Raw genomic sequence first — 14,540 nt, forward strand, 5'->3', positions numbered from 1 at the left:
GTCATGTATACATACCAAGATTAATCCAGATTAGAAATAAATAGTCAGAAGGGAGGGAGGGAGACGGAAAATTTATGAAAATGAAAAACATTTTTGTATAAGTTTTCCATGGAAGCTTTCAACTTTTTGGCAAAGTACAGAAATATTTCAATTTGGAAATGTCTGAACAGAGAGTACTTTAGGTTCTCCTCTATAAACCAGGGTTCCTAGTCAGACTACATCTCTCACAATGTAGCACTTCCCCTCACTCTTGAGGAGGGGAGGTGATGCATCATGAGTCAATGGCTGTGGTGCATCATTAGAGATGTAGTCCACCTGGTGCCTGTCCCAGAGAGGAGAATGAGGACATAAGTGAGTGTAGTAACCCACATCCTGGTACCAGCACTTGCTGTCGTGGGGAGAGAGATGGCCCATGAGAGGGCAGCAGGAGCTGGGGAGGTGGCTCAGAATCCCCCTGATAGGGCGGTTAGAGAAGGAAAAGAATCAAGATGCTGAGCTAGGGAATGATCTGGAGCCTGGGTAGGAGGTGAGGTGATAAAATAAAAGAAGATCTGCAGAATAAAAGTAGGGGCCTGAGCAGTGAGAAGGAAAGAAAGGTTTCAAGTCAGGAGAAGAGGGAGGGGGAGAAAAATAGACCTCAGTATGTAAGCAGGCACCCTTAGGGGTGGGGTGGGGGTGAAATCTACAGACTTACCAGAGAGAGAATCAAGGGGAAAAACCTGAAAGGAAATGATCAAAAAGCTGCTAGATGAAAACAGATCCTGAAAACGGTAAACAAGAAGCCCACCCACACAGGACCTAATCTCTCTCTGTTCAGGTAATTTGTCTGAACATCTCTTGGACTACAATTCAAAGGTGCCTAATGCACAAGTGAGGCCCTATCAGGTGAAGAAACTCCATGTGTGGATAAACTCAGTGAAAAGAGGTATAGCCACAGGAACATCAAATCTAAGAAGCACTTCAAGCCAAAGAGAAGCAAGAAACAGGATAGCAAGAGCGGAGCTGGACTTACAGCCAAGGAGAGGAAGAATTGATTCTTTTCTGAAGTCAGACAGTATATTGTGAAATAATTTCTTTTGTTCTTGTTAAAAGCAATGTATCTGGTATTATGGCACATTGTGTACAACTCACAAAAGGTTAATGAGTTGGTAACCTATAGATTATTATTTAATTAGTAATGCTTTGGTAATGTTCTATATTATTTATGCTCTCAGTACAATTTTGGGGTTTTCCCTTATAAAGTTCTAGAAATTTAAAATTATCCCTTGTGTCTTGGTTTGCCTCTGCCTTTCCTCACAGTTAGCATACTCTAGTCTAGCCAGATCATAGAATATCAGGGTTGGAAGGGACCTCAGGAGGTCAGCTAGTCCAACCCCCTGCTCAAAGCAGGGCCAATCCCCAACTAAATCATCCCAGCCAGGGCTTTGTCAAGCCTGACCTTAAAAACTTCAAAGGAAGGAGATTCCACTACCTCCCTAGGGGTATGTCTACACTACGAAATTAGGTCGAATTTATAGAAGTCGGTTTTTTTGAAATCGGTTTTATATATTCGAGTGTGTGTGTCCCCACAGAAAATGCTCTAAGTGCATTAACTCGGCGGAGCGCTTCCACAGTACCGAGGCAAGCGTCGACTTCCGGAGCGTTGCACTGTGGGTAGCTATCCCACAGTTCCCGCAGTCTCCGCTGCCCATTGGAATTCTGGGTTGATATCCCAATGCCTGATGGGGCTAAAACATTGTCGCGGGTGGTTCTGGGTACATATCGTCAGGACCCCGTTCCCACCCTCCCTCCCCCCGTGAAAGCAAGGGCAGACAATCATTTCGCGCCTTTTTTGTCTGCTGCCAGCCAAAGATGTAAAGGATAGATGGAGTGGGTCAGAACAAGAAATAGACCAGATTTGTTTTGGACTCATTTTCCTCCTCCCCTGTCTAGATCACACTGCAGTCAGTCACAGAGAAGGCGCAGCGAGGTTAATCTAGCCATGTATCAATCAGAGGCCAGGCTAACCTCCTTGTTCCAATAACAACGATAACTTTGGTGCACCATTTCTTATTGGAACCCTCCGTGCAGTCCTGCCTGAAATACTCCTTGATGTACAGGCACACCCTTTGTTGATTTTAGCTCCCTGAAGCCAACCCTGTAAGCCGTGTCGTCAGTCACCCCTCCCTCCGTCAGAGCAACGGCAGACAATCGTTCCGCGCCTTTTTTCTGTGCGGACGCCATACCAAGGCAAGCATGGAGGCCGCTGAGCTCATTTTGGCAATTAGGAGCACATCAACCACCACACGCATTATCCAGCAGTATATGCAGCACCAGAACATGGCAACGCGATACCGGGCGAGGAGGCGACGTCAGCGCGGTCCCGTGAGTGATCAGGACATGGACACAGATTTCTCTGAAAGCATGGGCCCTGCCAATGCATGCATCATGGTGCTAATGGGGCAGGTTCATGCTGTGGAACGCCGATTCTGGGCTCAGGAAACAAGCACAGACTGGTGGGACCGCATAGTGTTGCAGGTCTGGGACGATTCCCAGTGGCTGCGAAACTTTCGCATGCGTAAGGGCACTTTCATGGAACTTTGTGACTTGCTTTCCCCTGCCCTGAAGCGCATGAATACCAGGATGAGAGCAGCCCTCACAGTTGAGAAGCGAGTGGCGATAGCCCTGTGGAAGCTTGCAATGCCAGACAGCTACCGGTCAGTTGGGAATCAATTTGGAGTGGGCAAATCTACTGTGGGGGCTGCTGTGATGCAAGTAGCTCACGCAATCAAAGATCTGCTGATATCAAGGGTAGTGACCCTGGGAAATGTGCAGGTCATAGTGGATGGCTTTGCTGCAATGGGATTCCCTAACTGTGGTGGGGCTATAGACGGAACCCATATCCCTATCTTGGCACCAAAGCACCAAGCCGGTGAGTACATAAACTGCAAGGGGTACTTTTCGATAGTGCTGCAAGCTCTGGTGGATCACAAGGGACGTTTCACCAACATCAACGTGGGATGGCCGGGAAAGGTGCATGACGCTCGCATCTTCAGGAACTCTGGTCTGTTTCAAAAGCTGCAGGAAGGGACTTTCTTCCCAGACCAGAAAATAACTGTTGGGGATGTTGAAATGCCTATATGTATCCTTGGGGACCCAGCCTACCCCTTAATGCCATGGCTCATGAAGCCGTACACAGGCAGCCTGGACAGTGGTCAGGAGCTGTTCAACTACAGGCTGAGCAAGTGCAGAATGGTGGTAGAATGTGCATTTGGACGTTTAAAGGCGCGCTGGCGCAGTTTACTGACTCGCTTAGACCTCAGCGAAACCAATATTCCCACTGTTATTACTGCTTGCTGTGTGCTCCACAATATCTGTGAGAGTAAGGGGGAGACGTTTATGGCGGGGTGGGAGGTTGAGGCAAATCGCCTGGCTGCTGGTTACGCGCAGCCAGACACCAGGGCAGTTAGAAGAGCTCAGGAGGGCGCGGTACGCATCAGAGAAGCTTTGAAAACCAGTTTCATGACTGGCCAGGCTACAGTGTGAAAGTTCTGTTTGTTTCTCCTTGATGAAACCCCCCGCCCCTTGGTTCACTCTACTTCCCTGTAAGCTAACCACCCTCCCCTCCTCCCTTTAATCACCGCTTGCAGAGGCAATAAAGTCATTGCTGCTTCACAGTCATGCATTCGTTATTCATTCATCACACAAATAGGGAGATGACTACCAAGGTATCCCAGGAGGGGTGGTGGAGGAGGGAAGGAAAATGCCACACAGCACTTTAAGCACAGCACTTTAAAAGTTTACAACTTTAAAATTTATTGAATGACAGCCTTCTTTTTTTTGGGCAATCCTCTGTTGTGGAGTGGCTGGTTGGCCGGAGGCCCCCCCACCGCGTTCTTGGGCGTCTGGGTGTGGAGGCTATGGAACTTGGGGAGGAGGGCGGTTGGTTACAGAGGGGCAGCAGTGGCAGTCTGTGCTCCAGCTGCCTTTGCTGCAGCTCAACCATACACTGGAGCATTCTGGTTTGGTCCTGCAGCAGTCTCAGCATTGAATCCTGTCTCCTCTCATCACGCTGCCGCCACATTTGAGCTTCAGCCCTGTCTTCAGCCCGCCACCTCTCCTCCCGGTCATTTTGTGCTTTCCTGCACTCTGACATTATTTGCCTCCACGCATTCGTCTGTGCTCTGTCAGTGTGGGAGGACAGCATGAGCTCAGAGAACATTTCATCGCGAGTGCGTTTTTTTTCTTTCTAAGCTTCACTAGCCTCTGGGAAGGAGAAGATCCTGTGATCATTGAAACACATACAGCTGGTGGAGAAAAAAAAGGGACAGCGGTATTTAAAAAGACACATTTGATAAAACAGTCGCTACACTCTTTCAGGGTAAACCTTGCTGTTAACATTACATACATAGCACATGTGCTTTCGTTACAAGGTCGCATTTTGCCTCCTCCCACCGCGTGACTACCCCCTCAACCTTCCCCCCTCCCTGTGGCTAACAGCGGGGAACATTTCTGTTCAGCCACAGGCAAACAGCCCAGCAGGAATGGGCTATACTGAGTGTCCCTGAAGAAAAGCACCCTATTTCAACCAGGTGACCATGAATTATATCTCACTCTCCTGAGGATAACACAGAGAGAGAAAGAACAGATTTTGGTTGAATGGCAGCAAACATACACTGCAATGCTTTGTTCTACAGTGATTCCCGAGTATGTGTTACTGGCCTGGAGTGATAAAGTGTCCTACCATGAAGGACGAAATAAGGCTGCCCTCCCCAGAAACCTTTTGCAAAGGCTTTAGGACTACATCTAGGAGAACCGCAAATGCCAGGGAAAAGTAATCCTTTCACATGCTTGCTTTTAAACCATGTATAGCATTTTAAAAGGTACACTCACCAGAGGTCCCTTCTCCGCCTGCTGGGTCCAGGAGGCAGCCTTGGGTGGGTTCGGGGGGTACTGGCTCCAGGTCTAGGGTGAGAAACAGTTCCTGGCTGTCGGGAAAACCGGTTTCTCTGCTTGCTTGCTGTGAGCTATCATCTTCTTCGTCCCCAAAACCTGCTTCTGTATTGCCTCCATCTCCATTGAAGGAGTCAAACAACACGGCTGGGGTAGTGGTGGCTGAACCCCCTAAAATGGCATGCAGCTCATCATAGAAGCGGCATGTTTGGGGCTCTGACCCAGAGCGGCTGTTCGCCTCTCTGGTTTTCTGGTAGGCTTGCCTCAGCTCCTTCAGTTTCACGCGGCACTGCTTCGGGTCCCTGTTATGGCCTCTGTCCTTCATGCCCTGGGAGATTTTCACAAAGGTTTTGGCATTTCGAAAACTGGAACGGAGTTCTGATAGCACGGATTCCTCTCCCCAAACAGCGATCAGATCCCGTACCTCCCGTTCGGTCCATGCTGAAGCTCTTTTGCGATTCTGGGACTCCATCATGGTCACCTGTGCTGATGAGCTCTGCATGGTCACCTGCAGCTTGCCACGCTGGCCAAACAGGAAATGAGATTCAAAAGTTCGCGGTTCTTTTCCTGTCTACCTGGCCAGTGCATCTGAGTTGAGAGTGCTGTCCAGAGCGGTCAGAATGGAGCACTCTGGGATAGCTCCCGGAGGCCAATACCATCGAATTGTGTCCACAGTACCCCAAATTCGAGCTGGGAACGTCGATTTAAGCGCTAATCCACTTGTCAGGGGTGGAGTAAGGAAATCGATTTTAAGAGCCCTTTAAGTCGAAATAAAGGGCTTCACTGTGTGGACGGGTGCAGGTTTAAATCGATTTAACGTTGCTAAATTCGACCTAAAGTCCTAGTGTAGACCAGGGCTAGGTGTTAGGGGGCTTATTCCTTCACCCACTTACTTCCCTGGTCCTTCTCACATGACCAGAGCGCAACAATACCCAAAGTCCAAAGGTGCAAATAATTCAATGTTTATTGGGGGTGAACTTCCAGCAAGCATGATTCCAGTTTCCTTCCTTAGTGTCCCCCTTCCCAGCTCTGATACCACAGAGCCTTACACCTGTGTCCCTCTTCCCATTCCTGCCCTTAGCCAAACGACTCCAATTTCCCCACCCCCATTCCCTGTTCCCATTTCCCACCCACCCACTTCCTGATTGACTGCAGACTATATAGTAAAACTTGAGTTCTGCTTAGCTATACCTTAACCAATCATTTTCCTGAAATTTAACTAACCAATCCTAACATATTGTAACATGATTATGTAACCAATTATATCCCACCACCTTAGTTTACACCCAGCAAAATTAATTATACAGCAGACAGGAATAATCACAGAACCAGACAGAGATTATACAGACAAACAATAGCAAAGTGGGAACTATAATGACAAAACAATACAGAAGTGAGGATTTCACATCCCAGTTATTGATAAGTGAGTTCTTGCCAGACAGGATGCTATTAAACTAAGTTTCCTTTTACATCTTCTAGGCACTTCCCTTTCTCTGGAGGTGATAGGCACTATTAGGACAAGACTGTATTCCTAACAGCCCAATAACACCTTATTTCAATGTGACTAGTTTGGAATGTGAGGAGGTGACCAGTTGCTTCCCAGCTTATGGCTGCCTCTGCTGTCTTGCCAAAGGCCTTAGCCTAAGAACAGGGCCTCAGACTGTCACAGTAAGAGAAGGACCTTACACTGGAAGACAGTGATTTTGATTCTTTTATACCTCTAACTAGCCAAGTGATAAGAATACACCTAAATTCTTAGAGTATAGGCCTTTACAGACAGGCCTGAATATCTATATCCTAACACTAGGAAACACATTCCAGTGCTTCACCATCCCCCTAGTGAAAAAGTTTTTCCTAATATCCAACCTAAACCTCCTCCACTGCAACTTGAGACCATTACACCTCGTTCTGTCATCTGCTACCATTGAGAACAGTCTAGAGCCATCCTCTTTGGAACCCCCTTTCAGGTAGTTGAAAGCAGCTATCAAATCCCCCCTCATTCTTCTCTTCCGCAGACTAAACAATCCCAGTTCCCTCAGCCTCTCCTCGTAAGTCATGTCTTCCAGTCCCCTAATCATTTTTGTTGCCCTCTGCTGGACATTTTCCAATTTTTCCACATCCTTCTTGTAGTGTGGGGCCCAAAACTGGACACAGTACTCCAGATGAGGCCTTACCAATGTCAAATAGAGGGGAACGATCACATCCCTCGATCTGCTGGCAATGTCCCCACGTATACATCCCAAAATGCCATTGGCCTTGTTGCCAAGAAGGCCACACTGTTGACTCATATCCAGCTTCTCGTCCACTGTCACCCCTAGGTCCTTTTCTGCAGGACTGCTGCCGAGCCATTCGGCCCCTAGTCTGTAGCGGTGCATGGGGCTCTTCAGTCCTAAGTGCAGGACTCTGCACTTGTCCTTGTTGAACCTCATGAGATTTCTTTTGGCCCAATCCTCTAATTTGTCTAGGGCCCTCTGTATCCTATCCCTACCCTCCAGTGCATCTACCTCTCCTCCCAGTTTAGGGTCATCTGCAAACTTGCTGAGGGTGCAGTCCACACCATCCTCCAGATCATTAATGAAGATATTGAACAAAACCGGCCCCGGGACCAACCCTTGGGGCACTCCACTTGATACCAGTTGCTAACTAGACATGGAGCCATTGATCGCTACCCGTTGAGCCCAACAATCTAGCCAGCTTTCTATCCACCTTATAGTCCATTCATCCAGCCCATACTTCTTTAACTTGCTGGCAAGAATACTACGGGAGACCATGTCAAAAGCTTTGCTAAAGTCAAGGAATAACACGTCCACTGCTTTCCCCTCATCCACAGAGCCAGTTCTCATAATAGAAGGCAATTAGATTAGTCAGGCATGACTTGCCCTTGGTGAATCCATGCTGACTGTTCCTGATCACTTTCTTCTCCTCTAAGAGGTTCAGAATTGATTCCTTGAGGACCTGCTCCATGATTTTTCTAGGGACTGAGATCACCATGAGACAACCCAACTACACCTCCCATTAGGTACAGCAACAACAAATCTGCATTAAATTATTTCAGACTTCAATTTTTTCAGGTATTTGACAAAAATTTTTTTGAAGTTTTCCATGGAAAGCAGACATTTTCCACACACCCCCTCCCCCAACACACAAAAAAACCCAGTTTGAATTAAAAGTTTTCAACTAACCGTAATGGTGGTGCCTGCTCCAGCTAATCCTGGCTACATGCTAATCAGCCGAGAGCCTAACTGCAACCTACCTGTGTCTTTGGTGCCATGGAGTGCCAGTGGATGTATTTGCAAGGCCCCCATCCAGCATACTCTGGCATGGTAAATCCGAAGCCTTCATTCTTGTGAGGGAAGCTATGTAGATGGATGGGGAAGACAAGCAGATTCATTATCTCCCCAGTTGTTCTAACCACCTCAGCCAAAGAACTTGTGTGAGCATGGGCTGAATCTCACAAATGCATCAAACTCAAAGCTCAGTTCAAGCAAGTTCAGTACTCACCAGGAAAACTGTTCACAGTTTCCATCAAGGTAAAGTACTATTTGCCTTCCCTTCTGGGGCAATGCTATTGTCCTCGTTTCACAGATGGGAAACTGAGGCACAGAGAGACTATCTGACTTGTCCAAGGTCACACATGGAGTCTGTTATGGAGCAGGGAATTGAAACCTGGTCTCCCAAGTCACAGGCTAACACTCTAACTGCACAGTGGTTTCCTCTCTGGCCAGGCAATCAGCAACCCTAATGTTGCAATCATTTACTCCAGATGGAATTTGGCTAGGCCCCCAATGCTTGCAAAGACTGGACTTTTAATGGAAACAAATAGGGCAGTGGTGGGCAACCTGCGGCCCGTCAGGGTAATCTGCTGGTGGGCCATGAGACAGTTTGTTTAAATTGACCATCCACAGGCACGGCAGCCCACAGTTACCGGGGCCACGGTTCACCATTCCTGGCCAATGGAAGCTGCAGGAAGTGGCGGCCAGCACATCCGTGTGGCCTGCACCACTTCCCACAGCCTCCATTGGCCAGGAACGGCAAACTGCAGCCACTGGGAGCTCTGGGCAGTCGTGCCTGTGGATGGTCAAGGTAAACAAGCTGTCTCACAGCCCGCCAGCGGATTACCCGGACGGGCTGCGTGCAGCCCACCCACCACTGAAATAGGGGCTTGTGAAGCCAATCTCACTTGGACCATTCGTGGGGTTTGAACCCAGCATCTTCAGCACAACAGGCAAGAGCCTCTAGTGCTTGAGCTAAGAGACTCAGGCTACAGCTACATGTTGCACTGGACAGGTATGTTTCTGCTCAAGGAGACATACCAGCACTAGCTGTGATCAAGCTAATGTCCTAAAACTAGAGTTTAGACATAGTGGTGTGAGCAGCTAGTCACCCCCCTACATGTCTTGTGCCTCAGATGGGTACATACTCAGGGTAGCTCGCTCCTCCTGATGCTCATGCCATGGCAGCTATGCTCCATTTTTAATGCACTAGCTCAATTAGGGAAGGTAACAGCTCATTCCTGACATACCCAGTCATTAAAGCAATCAAAAGTAATTTTCAATCCATTCTAAATAGCTGAATCAAAGCCAATTTAGAGTTTATTGTTCCTAGGACTTTGTTTCCCTGTCTCATTTTCTATTCCCAACCTTTGCAGCTTTTGCCTTAATACACGTGTTTTTCCTTTCTTGTTTTCTCTTTCACAAAGAAGTTTGATTAGGTTTTTGCAACATATCCAAAAAGTGTCAAAATCTGTTGAACAATGACAGCGCTGTTCTGCCATCTGAAAGGCAGCAGTCACCCTTAAAGAGTCATATTGACTTATTGGAGGATCGGAGATGAAAAGAGAGGATAACTGCAGGACCCACTGTGTTGCAACTGTGCGATTTGAGAGCTACTACCTTTTCTTGGAAGTTCATGACTAATTATTCTCAGCATTCTTTGAAGTCAGCCTCTCTCTCTAAAACACAGCGGCTACAGTCACATGCTTTTCACAAGCTCATGAGTGTATTTGAATGGTCAAGATCAGTGTAAGGTTCTTAAAGTGGCAATTTATTGTCAATGATTTTTGTTCATATTATGGAAGCCAAGGTGGGGTGACAAGAAATGCCGGTGGGGAAGTTGGGAAAAGGAGGAAAGGAAGAGAAAGGAAAAATGAATGGGGCAGGGGGCAGAATAAGAGGGAGGGAAGGATGGAGAGGTCCATGTAGGACCAGACCTCTGATAGAAAAGTAACCATTCCCCTCTTTGGGGAATGGTAAAAAAATTGACTTTACAAGTTCTTGAGTAGTTTCCTATTCAGTAAATGCCTGTAATTTGTTCCCTTTATATTGTGTTGTTAGCTCTCATTTTGATTTGCATGCCCCTTACTACATCCTAGTGCCCCCCTTTGTACACATTACCACCACTTCCACCCAGCCACCCGCATCCCTCCCCTATCAGAACTGTTACTACAGTCACTGTGCTATGAAAACTTCCATACAGCCTTGCCACTGATCCCACCTGGGAAGTTTTTCCCAGAAATCTTTCACAGGTGTCAATATATATTGGACAGTGACAGCATCTGCCTTTTGGAAAGGAGCACACAAAAGGTTACAGATTCATCCATCCTACACCCAGGAGCTATACTGGGCCAAACCCAACTTAGAGGTCCCATCAAGCTTACTTTTCAGCATCTTCTAGCCAAGCGCTCCCAGTACAGTTTGAAACAAAAACAGGCAAATTTCAATTTCCCCCAATACGTAAAGCCTGGGATTTATCTGAATGCTCAGATTTAGATTCTTTGGTCTAAACAATACCTTCAAGGATCTGAAAACATATTCTGGCCAATAGGGAGCATTTTCTCCTTCTGTACATATCACTGGCCTGTGACTTTCAAAAGCAGTGGCTAACCTCTTCTCATTGAAGGTATTTTTCATAAATCTGCAATTACTAATCTGTTATCAGAAAAGGACAGCATTCTGTATTAGACTTTTTCCTCTAGACTTGGAGTCAAGAAAACTAACATTTGGGTATGGGAAAGAAACAGTCCTGATTCTCTCCAGCACGGATTTATCCTGCTACAAGGCAAATGCTAACAGGCTTCAGAAAGGAAGACATGTGGGCTACCTCCTTGGTAACTGTTTCCTTCAGTAGAGTAACACCAGGGATGAATGAGGCTCCATAATCTTTACAGAATCCACATTTCCTTTCATCACCACCTCCACTGAAATTGAAAGGTTGCAAATTAAAATCTGATAAAAAGAAATTCTTTCCTCAGATAGTGTACAATTAGCCTGGGGAACTCACTGCCACAGGAGATCACTGAGCTCAGTAATATTAATAAAGGATTAAACATTTTTAGGAACAAGAATATAAAGTTAGAATAGTAAACATTTTTTTAAAAATAACTAAGAGGGAGAAATCTAAGGTTAAGCCTCTCTCTTATACAGCCCCCAGTATTGTACCACAGTACTTTATATAACTCCCCTGTCATGAGCACCCCCTTGGCCAAGGGCGTGTGCCTACACTCTCTCTGTTTGTCCCTGCTCCAGGATAGGGCAGTGCCCCAGGGCTCCCTCCCTGGAGACAATGTCCTTAGCCTGTTGGGGGCCTTTCTGGTCACAGCTCTCCAGCTGGGCCACTACAGTTCAGTTCCCCCCTGGGGTGCCTTAATGTCCAGGACACTTCCTCCAGTGGCTAATGGGGAGACCCTGGCCTACCCACTACTCCAGGTCCCAGATCAGGGAACCTGTAGATAGCAGCCATCCACTGTGTCCCATTATCTATGTCACACTGCTGCTCTCATTCCCTGGGCCACTTCCCCATGGTCCCACACTGTCTTCACCCCTTACATCAGGGCCTCGCCCTAATGGAGTCCCACAACCTGCTCAGGACTCCCCAGCTTCTGGCAGTGCTGCCCGGTCCAAGGTTCTGCCGTTCCCTCAGCCACCCACACAGCTCCAACTCCAGCAAGGAACTGAACTTCTTTCGACCCTGTAGCTCTTCTTATACTAAGCTGCTGGCCCCTGATTGGCTGTGTGCCACACAGCCAGTCTAGGCAGCTTGGAGGACCCTCTCCACTGCCCTTTTCTGGGGCAGGGTGTGGCAGGGCCACAAGGCCTCCAGCAAGGGTCCTCAGAGGCTCTGGTATACCCCGTCACAATCCCCAAACCTACAACACTCCTGAGATGCAATGAAGTACTATTATTTCCATTTTATGTTTGGAGAATTGAATCACTGAGGCTAAGCAGCTTGCCCAGAGACACAGAATGTCTCTGCTGGAGCAGGGAATTGAACCCTTTCCCTCAAGTCCCAAGTTAATACCCTAATTACAAAACCATAACCCTTGCTAGGGTTAAAGGGGGCGGGGTAGCGGGAAACTTCTCTGGGGACAGGTCATCACATAGCTACCTAATGTAGAGTTTCTTGTACTTTCCTCTGAGACATCTGAGATTGGCCATGATGGTGACAGAATACTGGACTTAATGGACCTGTGGTTTGATCTGGTATGGCAATTCTATGTTACCATGGACTATGTGCTGATAAGGATTAGAAAACATACCTGTGTCCAATATTTATGACCTCTGAATTCAGTATCAATGATCCTCTGCCCCTGGACAAAGGTCCTTCCATTGCCAAAGTGTCTCTATTATTAACCTTGCATGGCTAGTTACAGACCATACACATTAACAAGATTTTGTTAAGCACTTCACTTTTGTATAAGAACTGCTTTTGCAAAGCAAAAAAGAGGCAACCTAGAATATTGTGAATTAAGCATGTGTTCTTATTAAACATCCCTAAATTCTCACTGCACTTCACAGAGAAAGACATGTTTGCTGCCTGAAAAGCTTGGTGGGTATGAGGGCAAGACCCGAAGCAATAGGGAAGTTGTGAAAAGGCTATTGGTGAAGGGGACAACTGGATGGAGTGGGAGAAAGGAGGGATGTGTTAAATGAATAGAAAAGAGGGGTCTGTTCTAACTAAGGGACTGCAACAGCTAATTTGGGCCTCATCCTCAACTTGTGTAAATTATCATAACTCAATTGCAACAACAATTTACACCAGCTACTCTACATAGGTTCTTACACCACCCTTGTGTCTTGTAGAATCTTAGCACCTTCTAGGCGTGCATTAAGTGAAGTGACTAACATCTGTTACATGGTTCATTCTCTATCTCGTTCCCTCCCCAGGGGCAGAATTGTGGGTGTCAATGTAAGCTGAAGATCTGACACTGTGTGCTCTGTGACTTCCAATTTACTCTACCAAATGTAATCACGTCATTGTCCTCCCTGTTGTTTGCTTCTCTCCCCTTCTTGGGTCTTGTCTTATGGTTAGGGCCCTACCAAAGTCAGGGCCATGAAAAACACATCACGGACCGTGAAATCTGGGCTCCCCCATGAAATCTGGTCTTGTGTGTGCTTTTACTCTATACTATCCAGATTTCACAGGGAGATGAGCATTTCTCAAATTGGGGGTCCAAGCCAAAAGTGAGTTGCATGGGGGTTGTGGTATTGCCACCCTTTCTTCTGTGCTGCCTTCAGAGTTGGGTGGCCAGAGAGAGGCAGCTGCCGACTGAGGGCCCAGCTCTGCAGGCAGCAGCACAGAAGTAAGGGTAGCAGTATTGCAACCCCCCACCCCATCAATAACCTCACGACCACCAACCCTACCCCCCCAGCTCCTTTTGGGGTCAGAACCCCTACAATTACAACAGTGTCAAATTTCAGATTTCAGTAGCTGTAATCATGAAATTTACTATTTTTAAAATCCTATGACTGTGAAACTGACCAAAACGGACCCTGAATTTGGTAGGGCCCTACTTATGGTTAAGCTAGAAGTTGTTGAGGTCAGGAATGGTCTTTCTTTTTTATTTAAAAAATGGGCCTCTGAGGGTCCTGATCCCTGACTGGGGCCTCTAGTCGCTACCACCATGCAAACAATAAATCACAACAATTATTAGAGCTTGTCCAAAAACGGGGGGGGGGAAGTGGGGGAATTGTCACTAAAAATTCATCCATTTTATTTGTTGAAATAAGAAATTGATGACATTTTTTAATCAAGCTCTGGAAAATTTCAGCCAACTCTAATACAGATGATGAGTGAAAGCAGGAAGCTGGGAGCGAGAGAAGGAAGCAGAGAGAAAAAAAAGGAGAAAGGACAAGGAGGAGTGGAAGGACTTTATGACAGAAATACAGAAATGAGAACTCTTAACTAAAAACAAACAAACAAAACCAAACCCACTCTATGGGAGCCATAAGGTTGGTGCCTGTTCTCATTGCAGCTTCCCTTGCCTGACACCCTCTCCTCCTGGTTCCTGCCAGACTAGCTGGGTGGTTTTTAGAACTGGTTGAAAAAAAATCATCAAAACATTTTTTTAAATCAAAAGAAATAGGGGAAACATTTTGCATGAAAAATGTTGTAAAATTCATTCCCTCCCTCCCCTGTTTTTCAACCAGCTCCACTTGCTTTGGATTAAAGAAAAAACAAATAATATATTAACCACAAGAGGGAAAGAAGAGTATGTCTCACTCAGCAAGATCTTCCAGCTTGAAATGCCTCTTAGCCCTACCCCCATTCAAAGCAGACAGAGGAAAGAGGCAGCATTGACTAGTGGCCAGAGCACTCCAGAGTCAAGAATA

General features: G+C 46.7%; 1 protein-coding gene and 1 long non-coding RNA gene across 2 annotated transcripts; both read right to left on the reverse strand.

Annotated features, from left to right (window-relative positions):
- Window positions 1-3,880: 3,880 nt before the first annotated feature.
- On the reverse strand, window positions 3,881-5,597 carry LOC140916953 (uncharacterized). The gene is made up of 2 exons (XM_073358849.1): window positions 4,873-5,597; window positions 3,881-4,286 (listed from the first exon to the last, which is right to left on the reverse strand). Exons 1-2 carry the CDS (start codon window positions 5,432-5,434, stop codon window positions 4,135-4,137), a joined length of 714 nt encoding a protein of 237 aa, XP_073214950.1. The 5' UTR covers window positions 5,435-5,597; the 3' UTR covers window positions 3,881-4,134.
- A 2,616-nt stretch (window positions 5,598-8,213) lies between these two features.
- Window positions 8,214-11,868, reverse strand: LOC140917014 (uncharacterized). The gene is made up of 3 exons (XR_012160697.1): window positions 11,789-11,868; window positions 11,032-11,128; window positions 8,214-8,288 (listed from the first exon to the last, which is right to left on the reverse strand). It is a non-coding gene; the product is annotated as an uncharacterized lncRNA (long non-coding RNA).
- Between the last annotated feature and the right edge of the window lie 2,672 nt (window positions 11,869-14,540).

This window comes from Lepidochelys kempii, chromosome 9 (genome assembly GCF_965140265.1).
Source record: "Lepidochelys kempii isolate rLepKem1 chromosome 9, rLepKem1.hap2, whole genome shotgun sequence".
Lineage (NCBI taxonomy): Eukaryota > Metazoa > Chordata > Testudines > Cheloniidae > Lepidochelys > Lepidochelys kempii.